Genomic DNA, 16,145 nt, shown 5'->3' with positions numbered 1-16,145 from the left:
TTGTTCTTAAAGAAGATGAGAGAAAACAGACACGTTGAACAAGAACTAAGGAACCAAACTTGCTATATTAAACAAAGCCTTTTTAGGAAATCCAAACCATGTTATCTTTGAAAACTTCCACAATCCACTGAGTAACAGAAGAACACCTCTTAAACTCACCTTGAATCCCACATGCTGCACAAATCCACTTTCTGCATGCATCTGCTGGAGTTTCTGTTTCTTCAGTTTTTTAAACTCTAACAGTTCTTTGTATTCAGGTAACTCTCGATATGTTATTGGAATACTCTCTTCATCCTGTTCATGATTAAAAATAAATGAGAAACATTCTTTACTTTAGGAATATAATAACTATTAAGACATATATTCCATAAATCACTATGTATGATTAACTACCTTTGAGAAAATGCTAGCAATATATTCTAAGAAACATACTGGGAAATTATTTTTAAAAACATAGCACAAAACAGTGCATACAGCTAACTTACATTTTGTTTTGTATTATTTATACTTTATTATGTGCATTAAAACAAAAAAGCACTATCCTACAAACAAGTTTCTTCCGGTGAAGAGCTTAGCTGTAGTATAAAGAAGAGAGCAGTGCTTAACTTTAATTCCTAGTTTTTTTCTCATCTTAGATGCCTAACCGCAATTCACGTATAATCCACTTGCCCATACATTGTGGGCAAAATGGCAGCTGCAGTAGAAGACTCAACTTTTGTTTAAGACAAAGCTAGTTTATTTTAGCTTTAAATACATGTCAACAGATATTATACTTAAAACTGACCTGAAATTTCAGTTCTCATCAAGTTAATTGATCTTTCTCTTTACTATTCTGTGGAATGGTATGAAATAATACTATTCTAAGGATAGTTACAATCACTGTTCTGAAGTACTTTCAAAGCTGTGAAAATATTAAAAACAAAGGACACCCAAAAACTTTTTACAGTTTTAAGAATTTTTGCACAAACTCAGATTTTTAAAAGACCCATAAATCAAGACAGTACCAAGCTTCCATTATATGTATTTTTTATTTGAAGACAGTCAATCATAACAGTATTAACTGTAAGAAAAGTGATGAAAAGCATCATTCCATGACTGGAAGAGTAGAAGTTTCAGAGCTATCCAACTCCTTCATCCCTTTAATTCATGCTGTCTCCTAATAGCTTCAGAAAATAGATTGCTATTTTTCCTAAATTATGAAAAAGTTTGTCCCCCTACAGGCTGGTGCATACAACTTTGACAGAGATTTGTAACAAATGGTTCTCTCTCTTTTAAGAAACACATCATTTCCGTTTTTTCTCATCCAATTTTCTTCAACAAAGGTTGAGGACCTCTATGTTATGAGAAGACAGAAGCTCTCATTCTAATTCAGATGCCTGTTTCAAGATGGCTATTTAATTGTAGCAGCTGTACTTGGTAGATGTCAGCTGTTTTCAAAGATGACAAGTCTTTATTGACATAGAGCAGTTTTCAGATCCTATACCGATAGGAACGTTCAGCTATGGAAAACAACTACAAGATAGTAATCAAAATTCTTCTCATGTAGCCTACACACATAATTTCAATTTCTTTTTACGAATCCATGAAGATTAAAGAATCTGTACTATTAAGTTTATTAAAGGAGTTGAAGGAAAGAGCCTTGCTCTTTAGTGTTAAATTTCTAAAGGCCTTATCAATTATTTAATTGTAATTATGAACCTATATAAAGGGCTAGACTGCAAACGTTCAGAAAAATCAAGGTTAAATGACATGATTAAATTGTGTGGTGATAAATTACATTCTCTTAATATAAAACAGGGGTTCAGCTTCCATGCAAATCTCAAAAGTTTTTCTGAGAAAAACTGCCTGGCACAAAATAACTGTATATTGAATAAACTACACTATAATAGCTCCCTGTGTGGACACTTCATTCTGCAATAGTAAGTAGTTGTATTCTAGAATAATTAGACTACTCACAAAATGAAGTAATCGTAACTGAAAAGTGAACTCACTCTGTTGGGAATAGAGGGTCTTCACTTGGGAATAACTCATTTATACTAAAACAATTTTTCAGGAATGATTGTGCCAGTCAAGCTGACTGGTAATATCCAGGCAAAATCTTTTATCTTTACAGGGGAACAGCACCTGGTACTTCCATTGTAAAGAACTCAAAGAAAACCTTTCCTATAGTTTTCTTGCTACACTGAATCTCTTCTCCACCATGCTGATGCAAATTATTTTTCTCCAAGACAATCACTGTCACTAAGAGACCTGACTTTTAACATTAGAACAGAAGCCTGTACGTTTGTTTTGAATATAGTTAATGATCTTTTTTTTCCTTCCAAATTGCTTCTGTTTTGCACTGCTAATGGGGATCTTTTTGGTAACTGAGCTCACCTGTGTCTTTCTACATTACTGCAAGCCAGAAATATATCCATCTGGAAATGCTGCACTAGTGAAGAAAGAAAAGATTAAGCTAAATTTAAAAAAAAAAAAAAAAAAAAAAAAAAGAGGGCACAAGTCCACCATTATCACTGCAAAAAAGTAAACCAGCAACTTCTACCCAAATTAAAATAAATCCCAGTTAATTTATGGTGCATATATTTATTAGAGTTAGGACACCATAGCAAAACCAAATTGGTTTAGGAAAATACTCAGAACAGTTAGAAAATACGTATTTAAAAAGAATACAGAATGAAAGAATGTTTGCTCAAAAACAGTTCCATTGAGATAAATAATAGTAATCTGCATCTCTCCTAATACGTATTTTTCTTTCCAGGCCTTTTAAGGTTCTTATTGGAATATGCAAAGTTATCAGGAATGTCTGTAGATGAACCAAAAGACCATCAGAGAGAGAATACAGAACATGAGTGAAGATGGGATTTAAGACTGAGTAATAGATGAGCAAATTTAATAATTTAAGGAAGATTATGTAGGGCATGTAAAAAAGTCAATAAAGAAAATGAATGGACTTATACTGGGTGGCCTTAATACTTCTGTTATGCAACAAGCTTTTCACACAAGAGATGTCACTAGGCTCACCAAAAAAAAAAAAAAAAAAAAAAAATTAACAAGTCCGGTTCTTCAGTCTAAGCACAGTAAAGGCACAGTGATTCACACCAGCTGTGAATCTTGCCCAGCATCCTAGTGGTAGGATATAGTCCCTCTATAAGGAAGTGGAAAAGACACGTCTAAATTCCTGTAGTATCATCACATGTGATAAATTAGGAAAGTGGAACACTACATGATGCAATAATACATTGGGTTACAATGTCTACTAGAATTTGCCTCTAAAAACACATACATTTGCTGGTTGACAACTCAGTCTGTTAGTTCACACTTTGAAGCAGATTTTTAAAAAATCCGTAATTAATTCAGCCAGTGAAGGAAGACAAAAAGCAATGATGCCAACAGCATTCAAATTTTACCAGGGCTCTATGTAACTTTTCTAATACAACACATCTTTAACCAGAATCATAACTATATAGTTAATTTGATTTTCAAACTGATCTCATGTCAGATCACTTTTTGAAAATATGCAACTAAAACCTTTTAGCACTGTTTCAGGACAAAACTGTTTATTACTTCTTTTACATACCTCCTTTCTGAATTGGTCTAAATTTTCTGTAATTGGGGGCCTTTATATTAATGATGTGTTTATAATTCAAAATGGCTTATGAATCTTATCTCAATTTAATACTTACTTGATGATATTTAGTTTATGGCAAAGACGCTTAATCCTCATATTATTCATTAAACAAGGTTAAAATGACAGTAAGCAAGCCATTCTCTGACTGATTTAAATGACATACCGATACTTCCTCCTCTGCTGCAGTATCCATATGGCTGTGAAAACTGGATCTGTCATCATCTTCATCCATATAAACTGGAGGTTCATGAGATGTCATGAAAGTCGAAGGTTTGAAAAGATGTTTATTTAAAGGATGCTGCCGTCTACTTGATGACTACAGTGAAAAAATGATATATTTTAAGAAAAATTCCTTGGTTATTATTTAAGTAATCCTCATCAATAAAACCTTGCCAGAAATTTGCTCTTTTGCACTAAAGAGTCTATCATCTTTCCAATTATTTTTAGTTAAACCTCTCTATCAAAGCCTCATACAGCTGGAGTTTTTCTCCCCCATAACAAGTGAAATCAGATGAACAGTGCAACACTTCTTTGGTAAGAACCCAGTAAGAAAGAGCCCTTACCATAAAAACCCAACCATCTAAATAAATAAGACAGACAACAATAGAAAAACAGAAAATAAAGCTGTTACAATTTTGAAGACTGAGAACCAAAGTGCAAACATATTAAAAGACTTCCAAGAGTCATGAGTGGTGAGAGTGCAAGACTAAACAAAGTAGTTTTGCACAGGTCCAAGATCCAAGAGACCAGTCCACGCTGGACACTTTGCATCAACTTCTTGTATTAATCTGTGCCTTTGAAAAATTTAAGTCTACACTAATTGTCCAGATTTCTTTCCTAGTCCAGGGAGAGAAAACGCAATTCATTCTGCCATAAAAGAGGTTTCTAAGAGTTAGAAAGAATTGCTCTCTGAAGGTTCTTTTTCATTGCCACTGACTGGAAAAGGAACCTAAAAAATGTTAGATGAGATAAATTACTCCATTAGTGTATATCTAAAACCTTTCAACTTTAATGCTGTCTGAAGGTGTAGAATGCACCACAGTTTTAAAATAAGATTACTTAAAGGCACTCAGCTCCTATTACTTATTCCCCACGGAAGAATATTAAATATCGAAAAAGAAGAATTTAGGGTGCATGAAACTGACTCTTTACTTAGCTACTTTCCAGACCAGCATTTTGACATCTTAAATGTCAAATCTTACATTCCTCAATTTAAAGAAAACCGTGTGAATCAAAATCCAGAAGTATGAAAAGTGCTTTTTTAAAAAATCGTAAAACAAAGGATTGTCTTACACCGTGTCTAGCTTCTGTCATACAGATAAAGCATAAGGAATATTTACAATAGTTAATACTTTCTCTTCTTACACAAGGCTTTTTATCCCAAAGGTTCCTAAGTCAGTTACAAACCGGTAATACTATAATACAACCATTTATGTCTAAAGACGGATTCAACCTCTAAAGAGGGATCTAGCATCATTTTACCATTCTGCACAGTTTAAAAAGTAAAGGCAAAAATCACACAAATTATCTTAGATGGAATGTAGCTATGCAGACAGAAGTATAACAAGGAATTGAGACTAGCCCCATTCGCTCTTAAGGGAAGAGATTAAGTCTGTAGTAACGATTGGAAGCTGGTACGTCAGATCTGCAGAACAACTACAGTGCATAGAATAAAAACGAACATTTTGTTCTAAGACTAATGTACTATCCATTGTGTTGAATTTTTCCACCTTCTGCCTTATGATCACTGACTTCCTGTGTTTTGCTGCTTTTCTGGTTTCCTTTAAGATTTCAACTCCCCCAAAATACTTCCATTTATAAGGTTAGACGGTATTTCAGCTTGAGCTGACACAGTGATTTAGATTTTCTATTAACAGAAAACAGATCTGCATTCAATACTAGATTTGGAAATCAAGAAAGGAAAACTGTGTCTACACTTAAATAGTAGCACTGTTATGCATACAGTTATGACCTAGGAATTTAACTGAGGATTTGAATTCCCTTTTTAACATGATTCTACTTCTGGTAAAGAATGAACTAAATACTACATAAAAGCAGTTGAAAAATAATTTTTCCTGTGGGAAATATATCTTCTGGATTAAGCTTAAAAGCAGGTGCACGAATGATATTATATAAGCATTAAATTGAAAATGATAAGCCATAATTGAAGAACTGAATACTAGAGTCCTAAATCTCTCATTCAGTTTTATTTTCACCAGTAGCAGATGATGGTTATACAGGAAAATAAACTGATGCAACCTGTTTAATTTCCTGTATCACTTATCAGAAGAGACATTATGCCATATGAGGAGATATATGCAGTAACTTCAACAAGATGTTCAAGAACTGAACAGGCTTCTCACCTCCCCAGTAACCATTTTAAAAAAGCGTCCTGGGCAATCCCCATGGAGAAATGCAAGTACCTCCTTGTGAAGCATCCCTTTTGACACAATTATTTACATTATAAATATCTATGGTTTTTATTCTCCCATAGATATGTGCTTTAAGTATCGGCATCCAATTTTCATACTTCTATTATTGGCAATAAAGCAGATACCACAGTTTACAGCGTATGTGTATACTCAATATCAAAATAAGGATGAGCACAGCATAAGCATGACCCAGGCTTCCAATACCCTATGCATTTCCTTTCTGCCACATTATGTTATCTCCATTGGAGACTTCAGAATAACTACAGCCTGGTACAGTGCTGTCAATCTGTGCTCTAAGTAGACAGCTATATTAGCAGACTGAGAGCTCAATTCCCCCACGTACGCTATTTGTTTGATCTTTTCATCTGCTGTATTTCTTACATTTGTATTTGTGGGATACAAATATAAAATGGAGATGCTACCTTAATACAAACCAGGGCACAATGACCTTACTCTTATGACTTGGTAATAAGGGTATGAATCATACTGTGAAAACAGACGTAAGTATTAGATTTGTTCTACATATAAGCTTAAGAAAAATCTGTAGGATGGTAGCATTACCATTGTAGTATGAGAATGTTAAGAATTTTATAAAAAATATATTTCACTCTTGGTTATGCTGTGTTCACTGTTCAAATTAGTGAAAAATATGGTTAAAATGTCACACATGTACTGATTAAATATTCCCACTATTTATCAAATACAGTGATCTGCTGCCTGGTAGCATTGCTCACATTCTGTAATAACAGTCTTTCCAAACAAAACTAAGAGGAAAGAAGAAGAGACATGTGACTAAGGCCATTTAAAATGGTAAGGTGACATAAAGAACTCAAAGGATTATAATTTTCAAAACTAAATTTTCAACCCCTTTTGAAATTAGCCCCACAGTATGGTAAACTGTACAAGTAATTTAGAGTTCTAACGGATGAATCTCACCACAGTATTTAAGGTACCAATGTTTCCAGCTGTTTTTTTGGTTCTTCTGCCAGAAAGTGCTTTTCCAATAGACAAGGCGCCAGACAGAGTCATGCTTGCACCTTCCCTGCCTCTATTTATAGAGCAGAATAGTAGATTAAATTCCTGATGAAAGTAAAATGGCATTACCATGATGGATGGTAAACTGGAAAGCCTCTGATACAAGCACTCATTGTTTGCAGTAACTTCAGAGAATACTAGGAGACAACTGGGTATGTGTAACATTTTAAATCATTAGAGATGAGCTGTGGTAGATCTTTCCTATCAGGCCCCTCTGGCAGTAACTTTTGTTCCCAACCTTTCAAGGGACTAAATCTGCAAATTTGCCTTTTTGCAGAATCACTGTAAGGCTTACTCTATTCTTAATCAGAAAACATCACGGACACCTGGATGCAAAAAAGAAATGTTACTCTACAAAATGCCATTGTAACAGGTTTTAAAGAACTTCTGCAAACACAATGGTAACAAAAAAAGAAACCCAACAATCAAAACCCCCACAAAACCTGAGACTGCCCTCTTCAAATGTCTAGGGTCCTCATTAGTACCCAAGAGTACTATATTATTTAAATCAAAATATATGACCAGTCTGCACAGAAATCTAGAGTCTTTTACTTTGCAAATTAAGATTTCTTGGGACCATATTCTTTTCTCATCCATTCCAAGATCAGGAAAAGCACCACATTTTAATGGTCATTTATATGACCATTCTATTTTAATGGTCAGGTATGTTGCAAATCAAAATAAGACATGACATTTCAGTCTTAAGCCTATGCTTGTGCTAGTTCAGTATGCTCAGTTATACACAATTTTCTTTGTTTTTGTTAATTAGAAGATGACTGTGCAATATGAATTATAGGGCTCCTTATCTTCTTCCAACAGGGTTCTCATTATGCTCTTCTAGATCAATTACAGTAAACTTACAAATGAGGAAAAAGTACCCCAAGACCAATCATTCAACCCTGTTGGTTCAGCCTGCAATCTGACTGCTATGTTCTCTTTTCTGACACTTCTTGTCCCCGAGATTATCCGATAGAGAGGTAATTAACAGATGTTGATGTGAAACTAGAATAACACCCAACTCACTCGACAGTGCTAATGGCAAAAGAAAAAAATTACTTTAGTAAGTAAGAAATGCATCATGCAAGGTGGAACTAGTTAGTAAGAAAGCACTAATCAAGACTTAAATCTATTGAAAGTATTAATGGTTTAGACCCAATTTGCACGTAAATGCAAACAGAAATACGGAATTTCTGCTGTAATATTGTCTCACCTTTTTGGAGTATAAATATAAGTTTGGAGTTCTTCCTGGAACTGGAATACCAGCTTTAGTCAGTTTAATAAAATATTTTTGCACTCTACTGGCAACCTAGAAAAAACAACATGCGACAATTAAATGTCAAATGAAATGTAACAGGCCTTCACTTCAAAGTTTTGCCAGCATTGCTACACTGGTACAAGGACAAGAAACCCCCATTTTCTACTTTGCGACAACTACTCTAACCATTACCTATCTTGCAATGCTGCATTTGTAATATTTCCAGACACTTCGAAGGCTTTCAGAGAAAAAAACTACCCTTGTTTAAAAGTACACAGGAAATCTAGCAAAAATTGTGATAGGAAAGAATTTTAGTAGTTTGTTACCTGCAAAAGCTAAACTTATTCTTTCTTAACAATGACAGATAAAGTATGCATAGTTAGCATACAGAAAGTACTTCTACATTTTATTTATGAAATAAGTAAGCATATATTTTCATTTTTTCAGATGTGGAGAAATATACCTATAAGTATAGATACGATCAATGATGAGGTAATCTTGTATACTGAAATACTTAAGCATACTTTTACCTGAAAGCGTACAACTCAAATAGGAGAAATTAAAATACCGTGAACACAGAACCTCAGCATTTTTTACTTCTGGTCAAAATGGAGAAATTATGACATTTTAGGGGAAAAACCCCAACAAGTCAGATGCAGAAACACACGGTGTCTCCACATCTGTGTCCTTTTGTGGATCTCGGCCCCAGTACAGAACTAATTCTTCTGTCTGCGAGTATTAAAATGCCTGCCCATTCTACAGTATTGAGGTGCAGGAAATTCAGCACTCCAGTGTAACTCAATCTGAGAACAGTTGGTGTCACTATACTTGCTATATAGAATTAAATGCATGCTGTCAAAATCTAATGAACAACTAGGTCTGGGAGCTTTGTCGTGGGCTTTGGGGCACTTTTAAAATTCTGTATTTGAGATTGAGAGTAAGAGTCGCATTGTTATTAGTGAAATGCAGGCCCTGCTGTTACATTTTTAAGAAAAAGTGATTACTGAAAAGATGCTGGATTTTATTTATTGCTATTTAAAAAAAAATACTCCTACAAATAAATCTTCTGTGAATCTGTATCAACTGCTAGGGTGCAGTGACTGACATTACTACTACCACAGCACAACCACTCAAACAATCCCAAACAGTCAAATCTTTTTTCTAGCAAAATAAGTTTTATTGCTTTAATTATGAACATTATAAAAATAAACCCTCTTTTTTATTTCCTCAGTTTATGAATTGTTTTTTTTTTTTAACAGAAAAAAAGGTCAAATTAGAAATAAATTACTTAAGAGGTTGTATCCAGGTTTCTCTTCAACACTTACCTGCGCTTCCTAAAAAAAAAAAAAATAGTAGTCAAGGAAAGGGATTACTTCTCCAAGTGTTTTACTTGTTACCTGCTTTGCTGTTCTATTTCCCAGTTCATCAGCTATCTTCTGCCACCGTCGGGACTCTACTTCCTCTGGTGGATATTTCAGAAGCAATTGCTCAAGTTTTTTCTAAATCAACAGGGGAAAAAAAATAAATACATCTTTCCTAGTAGAGGTATGAGTTGTCAAAAGATGAGTATCTACACACATGTGACACTGAACTTCTAAATGCTTTAAACATTATTACACAATTTGCTTTTATTCTCATGTATGTTACCACAGCTACAAAATGGAAGTTTCCCATTACCTGTTCCTCTACAGTCCACAGCTGGTTAAAAGTTTCAGGTTTGGTCTCATCGCAAAGTCGTCCCCTTATCATCTGCTCAAATACAGTATATAAAATGGAATACGTGTTTAGAAAAAGTACAATTAGGATAACTTGATTTTAACCCTTTTCCTACCTAAGTAAAACCAAACCCAAACCAAATAAACGCATGAAAATTTGAAATAAAATTTGCCTAAACCAAAAATAAGTTCTCTGATTTGAGTACATGAATGAAATGCCATCATCAACTTTAACATTTGATTACCCACATACCCATATCAAAAAAGAAAAAAATTCAAAAGTAAATTTTGTAAAATTTTATCTTTCCTTTTGTAACAACTACCTGTGGACGACTGTTTGTAGAACCTTCTGGACCATCACTTAAAGGCAAGACAGAGTATGAAAGAGACTCTCCATCCTTCTTGGGATCCAAAGGACTTTTTGGTCTTGCAGCAGGTATACCTACTGTAAGCAACACAAAAAAGGAATTATTAAACCACCACACTGGTCATTTCTTTCTTGTAACGTATGCCCACTTTCCTTTTACCTTTGTCAAAAATCAGCTTCACTCTCCTACTGTTACGTTTTCGGTTTTTGAATTCTCTCTCAAAGTTTCCAAGGCTAGTGGTGTATTGGTCCCAGGCAATCTCAGGGAGCTGAACAACTCTCTGAGGATATGGAGACCCATATCAACCTGAAAAAAAAAAAAGCAATATTTAACGCAATCGCTGATACCCAAACAAAAACCTACGAATCCTGAAAAGTTATGAAAGCCTGATACTGCTTTTTAGCTAACAGCAGAATTCAAAATCAGAATTTTTAAAGCATCATGCAGCACACAGTCTTTTTAAGGAGAAGGTATCTTCCAAGAATAATACACAACAGTGCATGTAAAATATGCAGCGGCACGGTCAATGATGGCTTACTGAGCATAAAACTTTAAAGCGTGTATTTCACAGTTGAAATCAGGTGTTTCTGACTTCAATATCCTGTTACTGTCTATCTGTCTTTTATTTTGTTTAAACATACTGTTTGCCCAGGATCTGTACCTTTCTTAACACAGAAAACGATAGGACTTGGAGTTTTATCATCTGATAAACCTAAACTCCTCCTATCAAAGAAATCAATGTATATTTTACACTGATTTTGTTGTCTTCTGCCTAGAACACAACTGTTGAAAAGCTCACCACTTTATTTAAAGGTCAACCTTAAGAGTATCGTTCCTTTGGTTTGGAGACAAAAATACACTAGGTACTTTCAACTAGCATTAGTATTTCCCCATATGATTATCAAATGCAACACGACTACATCATGCATGCTATTAACTCAGCTCAAAATTTAATGGAAAGACAACTACTGAAACCAATGGGCTTACCTCAGACCTCTCTTTAAACCTAGGTCTCTACAAACCTAGGAAAAGAGTACCATAAAATACCTACTTCATTCTTCACTGAAATACATGTTGCTACCAGACTAGAAGGTCAAGCGTGTTTGTCACTGGTAGACGTGGCAACAAGAAAGTATTCAAGCTTTAAAACATTTTTTCAGTATCCCTGTTACTACAAGTTTTTTTTAAAGCTTGAAAAGAAAATGTTTTCTTATCAAAATTAATTCTCCTCCATGAGACAATATTATGTTATCCAGAACTCAGGTATGTTTTCTAGCGTTCATTTTGGTTTTAGGCTATGAACTACATTTCCTGCTCTTTAAAAAGTACCCTACCAAATTCACTTATAGCACAACATTTAATTTCTCCAATGAGAAAAGTTATGAATTCTTGATCTGATGCCTTACTATGCAGTACTTCCAGTCACCTGTAGATTTCAGGTTGTCTTAAAATACCTACGTTACAATTAGAAATTTAAAGATCACATTTCCACATACCAAAAAAAGGAAAGAAAGCATATCTAATAAAATCATTGAAGACCTACGTCTTACGGATTTAATAAGCGAAGGGACATTTTTGCTCAACATAAAAAGGATTTTAAACTCATAATGTTTACGCAAGTATATATAGAACTCTCTGATTTCTATAGACGATTAATTACTAGTTATTAAAAAAACTTTCCGAGTAAGACTTAAGAAAAGCCCATTGAAATACCTTCTTCTGGAGTCTTTCCACAAATCCAATAGGATCTTTCAGTGCTTCTCTCTGGTGTCTGCCTAAACTTTCAAGGTCTTGAACTGCTTGAGTACGTTGAGCCTCGAGTACAGCAATCGTCTGTAACAGTCTCTGATAACTACAGAGACAAAGGAAAACATCTCACTAAATTTGTCTTAGAAGTGACACCCCCCCAATCTAAATACTAGCCATGATTATCTACTAGTATCTACCAGATTTCATAGCTTATCTGAAACAGTTCATAGACATTTTTACTGAATTATATAAAAAATTATATCAAATCTATTTTAAGTAGTAGATGGAATTTATATAAATCCGTTAAAAAAAAATAAAAATATATATTTAAAACCCCCAGTGATTGCCTTGAAATGTAAATTCTATACTAGGTAAAACAATATGGTATCAGGGACAAGCTATTCATATCCTCAATAGCTATGACCAACAAGCTTTGCTTACAAAGTTAAAAAAAAAACCAACCAAAATGACCTAGTTTCTCTTCCACTTCAAAATCAGCTTCCTTCTACCCCAATACAAATAACTACCACAGAATTTTAACATTTTGCTCAACCACCCACAGGGTGGACAGGAATGGCTTAGAAACTGTATCTAAACATTTCATATAAGCCTCAACTTCGAGCGGAATACGAGAATCATTTACAAAACGTAACGATAAACCAAGGAATAAGTAATTTGCAAAACAAATACATGCAAAAGCTATTCCTCTAAGAATCCAGAAGTTTAATGAAAATGTCAGCATTCCCTCAAACCTGCCGTCCCAGATGCACACACAAATTTGTTTTTTTATTTAACAGATACTTTTGAGAGTCACTGAGGTGACTATCATACCTGTACCAAATAATGTATGCTTCCCAAACTGTTTTCTATAAAGCTAACTCAGAGTCAGGAAACCATACAATATTGTAACACAGCCTTTAAAAAACAGGTAACGACATTTAATTCATTTTATTAGCTTTATAGTTACAGTCGTCCACTTCAGCTTCTGAATCATGTAGTTACTCATGGCCCCTTGTTGCAAATTATTATGTATCAACTTAGCTTTTTTCATGAAAACGTTTTCTGACATTTAATACAACTGTATTTCAGTTCAGCGCAAATGCAACCTAACGTATACTAAAATCAGGTAAGACCTATTCACTACTACACTATTTCAGTAAATTTTCTTTCTGTTCTCTTATTGATAAAACAAAGACAAGCCTAACACAATGAATTCCATGGGTATTTCAGAAAAGATCCAGAGGTTACTGAGCTAATGCAAGTTTTTCAATTGACTGCACTGGTAAGTGGGTAAAGCTTTAAGTGGAGGGAAGTAAACAGCCTCAAGGCAAAATACAGGCTTTATACCATAAAATATTTAAGTTCCTACCTAGACATTAAACTGCTGCCTCCCCATGAAAAAGGGTAATTTTCTTTCCACCCAAATGTAGTATTTGAAAACATAAAATATAGCCATACGTTCTGAAGTTTAAAATACTGAGCTTGTTTAAAAACAGTAGGATACAATTCTGTTATGGATTTATTATTATTTAAATTTGTCTGCACATATTCAGGTTTACATGCAACTAAGACCTACAGTGCTTGTTAAATAGGCCATTAATATTGGAACAGTAGTAAAATATTTTCACTACTGGAAAAGTGCTCCAGTTTCTTCTAAACAAAATAACTTCACATAAAGCAAGATAATTAATGGGGCTATTCTTGAACAGGCAAAAACCAAACCAGAAATACCTTACGAAAATAGTGAAGGCACCTCAAAATTGGCCTGAGACAATACCGCAGTTCAGATTGTTACAGGCTTACAGGAATCATCATATGTAGAATTAAGATCTTTACTTAGTTTTTACAAATAGCATCTGATTACTGCCTAACTTTGTGCTGGGCAACCTCTGGCCATGCTCAGGTGGACTGACAGCACTGCTTATGCAGAAGCCTGCCTTGCACGCTCCAGAGAAATGAAACACAGGCAGGCTGCTAACATGTTTGATGTAGATGCAGCTGTAACAACACAGAAGAGCTTAATGGTATCTGGGGAGATGATTTAACCTAGACAACAGAAAGCCTTTTTCTATCAGCAGGTGCCAAAACTTCTATACAAGACTCTGGAGTTAACTCTAGTCACAGTAACAGAGGCTCAGTAGCGTACACAAAAATCTGCTTCTAGGATGTTAAATAAATACCTGCCTTTCTTTTGTTGAGCCATTTTACCTCATTTATTCAAATTGTATTTAAGTGATTGCTTTTCCAAATGAAATTGAAAGAAAATAATCATTTCATTTAAAACATTTACATACATAGAAGAAAAAAAGCTGATGATTTAGATGAAGTGTAATTTAATGATGATTCACATGTGTAAAGTGGGGGAAGAAATCATCTTAATGAGGTGGCCTTAAATAATTAAGTCTGAATGGAAAGAGAAGAAATTACACTTGGGGAGAAATAACAAACAAAACAAGAATATTGAACTCCAATTACTTCCCTCGTTAAAACATTCATGTGACCTCACTGAAGTAATCATGGACTTGAAGATAAATGGTTCAGAAGCGATACCTCTGGTCTTCATGGAAACACGTAAAATATTACAGGAATATCAGGATCATTCAAAAACATGTCATGTGATGTTGATCTGTGGCTATATAGCACTATTATAATGAAATAATTCAAGACAGAAAAAGGGGGTTTTGAGCAAACTGTTCAGACAAAAAGATTTCCTGGCACTTTTTTGTACCTCTGCTAAACAAATGCATTAACTTGGAGCTATTTAACTTCCATATTCGGTTTTTATGAATGAATATATTCTGAAGCCCAGGAATAAGAGTGCAATTTTATCAAGTGAATATCAGAAGTATTGAAATGCATGAAAATGTGCATTTTGGGGTCTTACATTGCCAAGAAAAAATTGAAAATACTAATCCTGAAACACACAGTTTGCATATTCCATGTTCAGGTACTTCAGATTCGCTGCAGTACTGCATTCTCTCCAAACCATTGCACGTCCTTTTAAATTCCAACATGACTTTTTAACCCATTGCATTACAAGATGTCTGCATACGTTCTTTTAAGTTTTGAACCACTACTGTTTTCACAGGTTTGTACAGGCTTAGTTCTCGGGCCCTACATGACTGTAATAAAGCCAAGTATTTATCTGAAAAAGCAGTAAGCCAAATAACGCACGCTTTGAACACTTTCTTGAAATCTCTGTCTGTTCCGGCTTCTTTGTCTCAAACAGTAACATAATACTTCTGCCGCATTAAGCCAAAGATACTGTGCGCATAATTTCCAAGACTATTTAAAAAAAAGTGCCTGACAATTTTACTATCCATCTTCCAAGGTTCTCTGTAAATAAGCACAAGAATTATGATTCAAACTACCTCCTACAGTTGCGCTAACATTCTCCAAAACTGAAAAAGCCTAATGATGGTAAAGAGAAAGGAACTGGAACCTTGCTCACTAGTCCGCTGCAAAACTAGCTCCATCCTTCAGTGAGGCAAACACAGAGCAACCATCTCTAAATTATCTACCTACAGTATAGTTTTCTCTGAAAGATCTGTGAGGAATTACCAAGGAAAATTATCTCACATCCTCTGCCAAAACAAAACAAACTCATACAACTAAAAATGCATAATTTGAGTAAACTCAGTCATATCCCCTACACCAACTGAAGTTACACTTCTCTCAGTTCTGGTTACTAAATTGTTAGCACATACAAAACCCGAAGCAGTTTTCTTTGTAGGAAAACTTCCATTCTACAGAACGTAATTCCATGTTTCCACAATCCCAGTACTGAAACACTCTTGTAATTTCTTAAATCATGTTAATTGCCAGGAATCTTCCAGATGAACACTTGAACAATTCAGTATAGTACAGAAACTGATGGTGAAAAACCTTGATTATAATGGGTTTTTGAGGGACCAGTATTTTAAAAAGGAAAGCCACTTCTTAAGGATTGATACTGATCAGCAG

The 16,145-nt window shown here is 34.5% G+C and overlaps 1 protein-coding gene across 1 annotated transcript in view; it reads right to left on the bottom strand.

Annotated features, from left to right (window-relative positions):
• ZZZ3 (zinc finger, ZZ-type containing 3) overlaps positions 1-16,145 on the bottom strand; it is a 36,624-nt gene that overhangs the window by 4,293 nt on the left and 16,186 nt on the right. Inside the window, 9 exon segments of the mRNA XM_009333843.1 lie at positions 160-294; positions 3,792-3,944; positions 8,306-8,401; positions 9,748-9,849; positions 10,028-10,099; positions 10,389-10,510; positions 10,593-10,727; positions 10,730-10,739; positions 12,147-12,285. Of these exon segments, the coding sequence (XP_009332118.1) occupies positions 160-294; positions 3,792-3,944; positions 8,306-8,401; positions 9,748-9,849; positions 10,028-10,099; positions 10,389-10,510; positions 10,593-10,727; positions 10,730-10,739; positions 12,147-12,285 (964 nt within the window).

Source organism: Pygoscelis adeliae, unplaced genomic scaffold (genome assembly GCF_000699105.1).
Source record: "Pygoscelis adeliae isolate BGI_AS28 unplaced genomic scaffold, ASM69910v1 Scaffold10, whole genome shotgun sequence".
NCBI lineage: Eukaryota > Metazoa > Chordata > Aves > Sphenisciformes > Spheniscidae > Pygoscelis > Pygoscelis adeliae.
The sequence above is the reverse complement of the archived record's forward strand: the minus strand, read 5'-3'. Positions and strand labels throughout refer to the sequence as shown.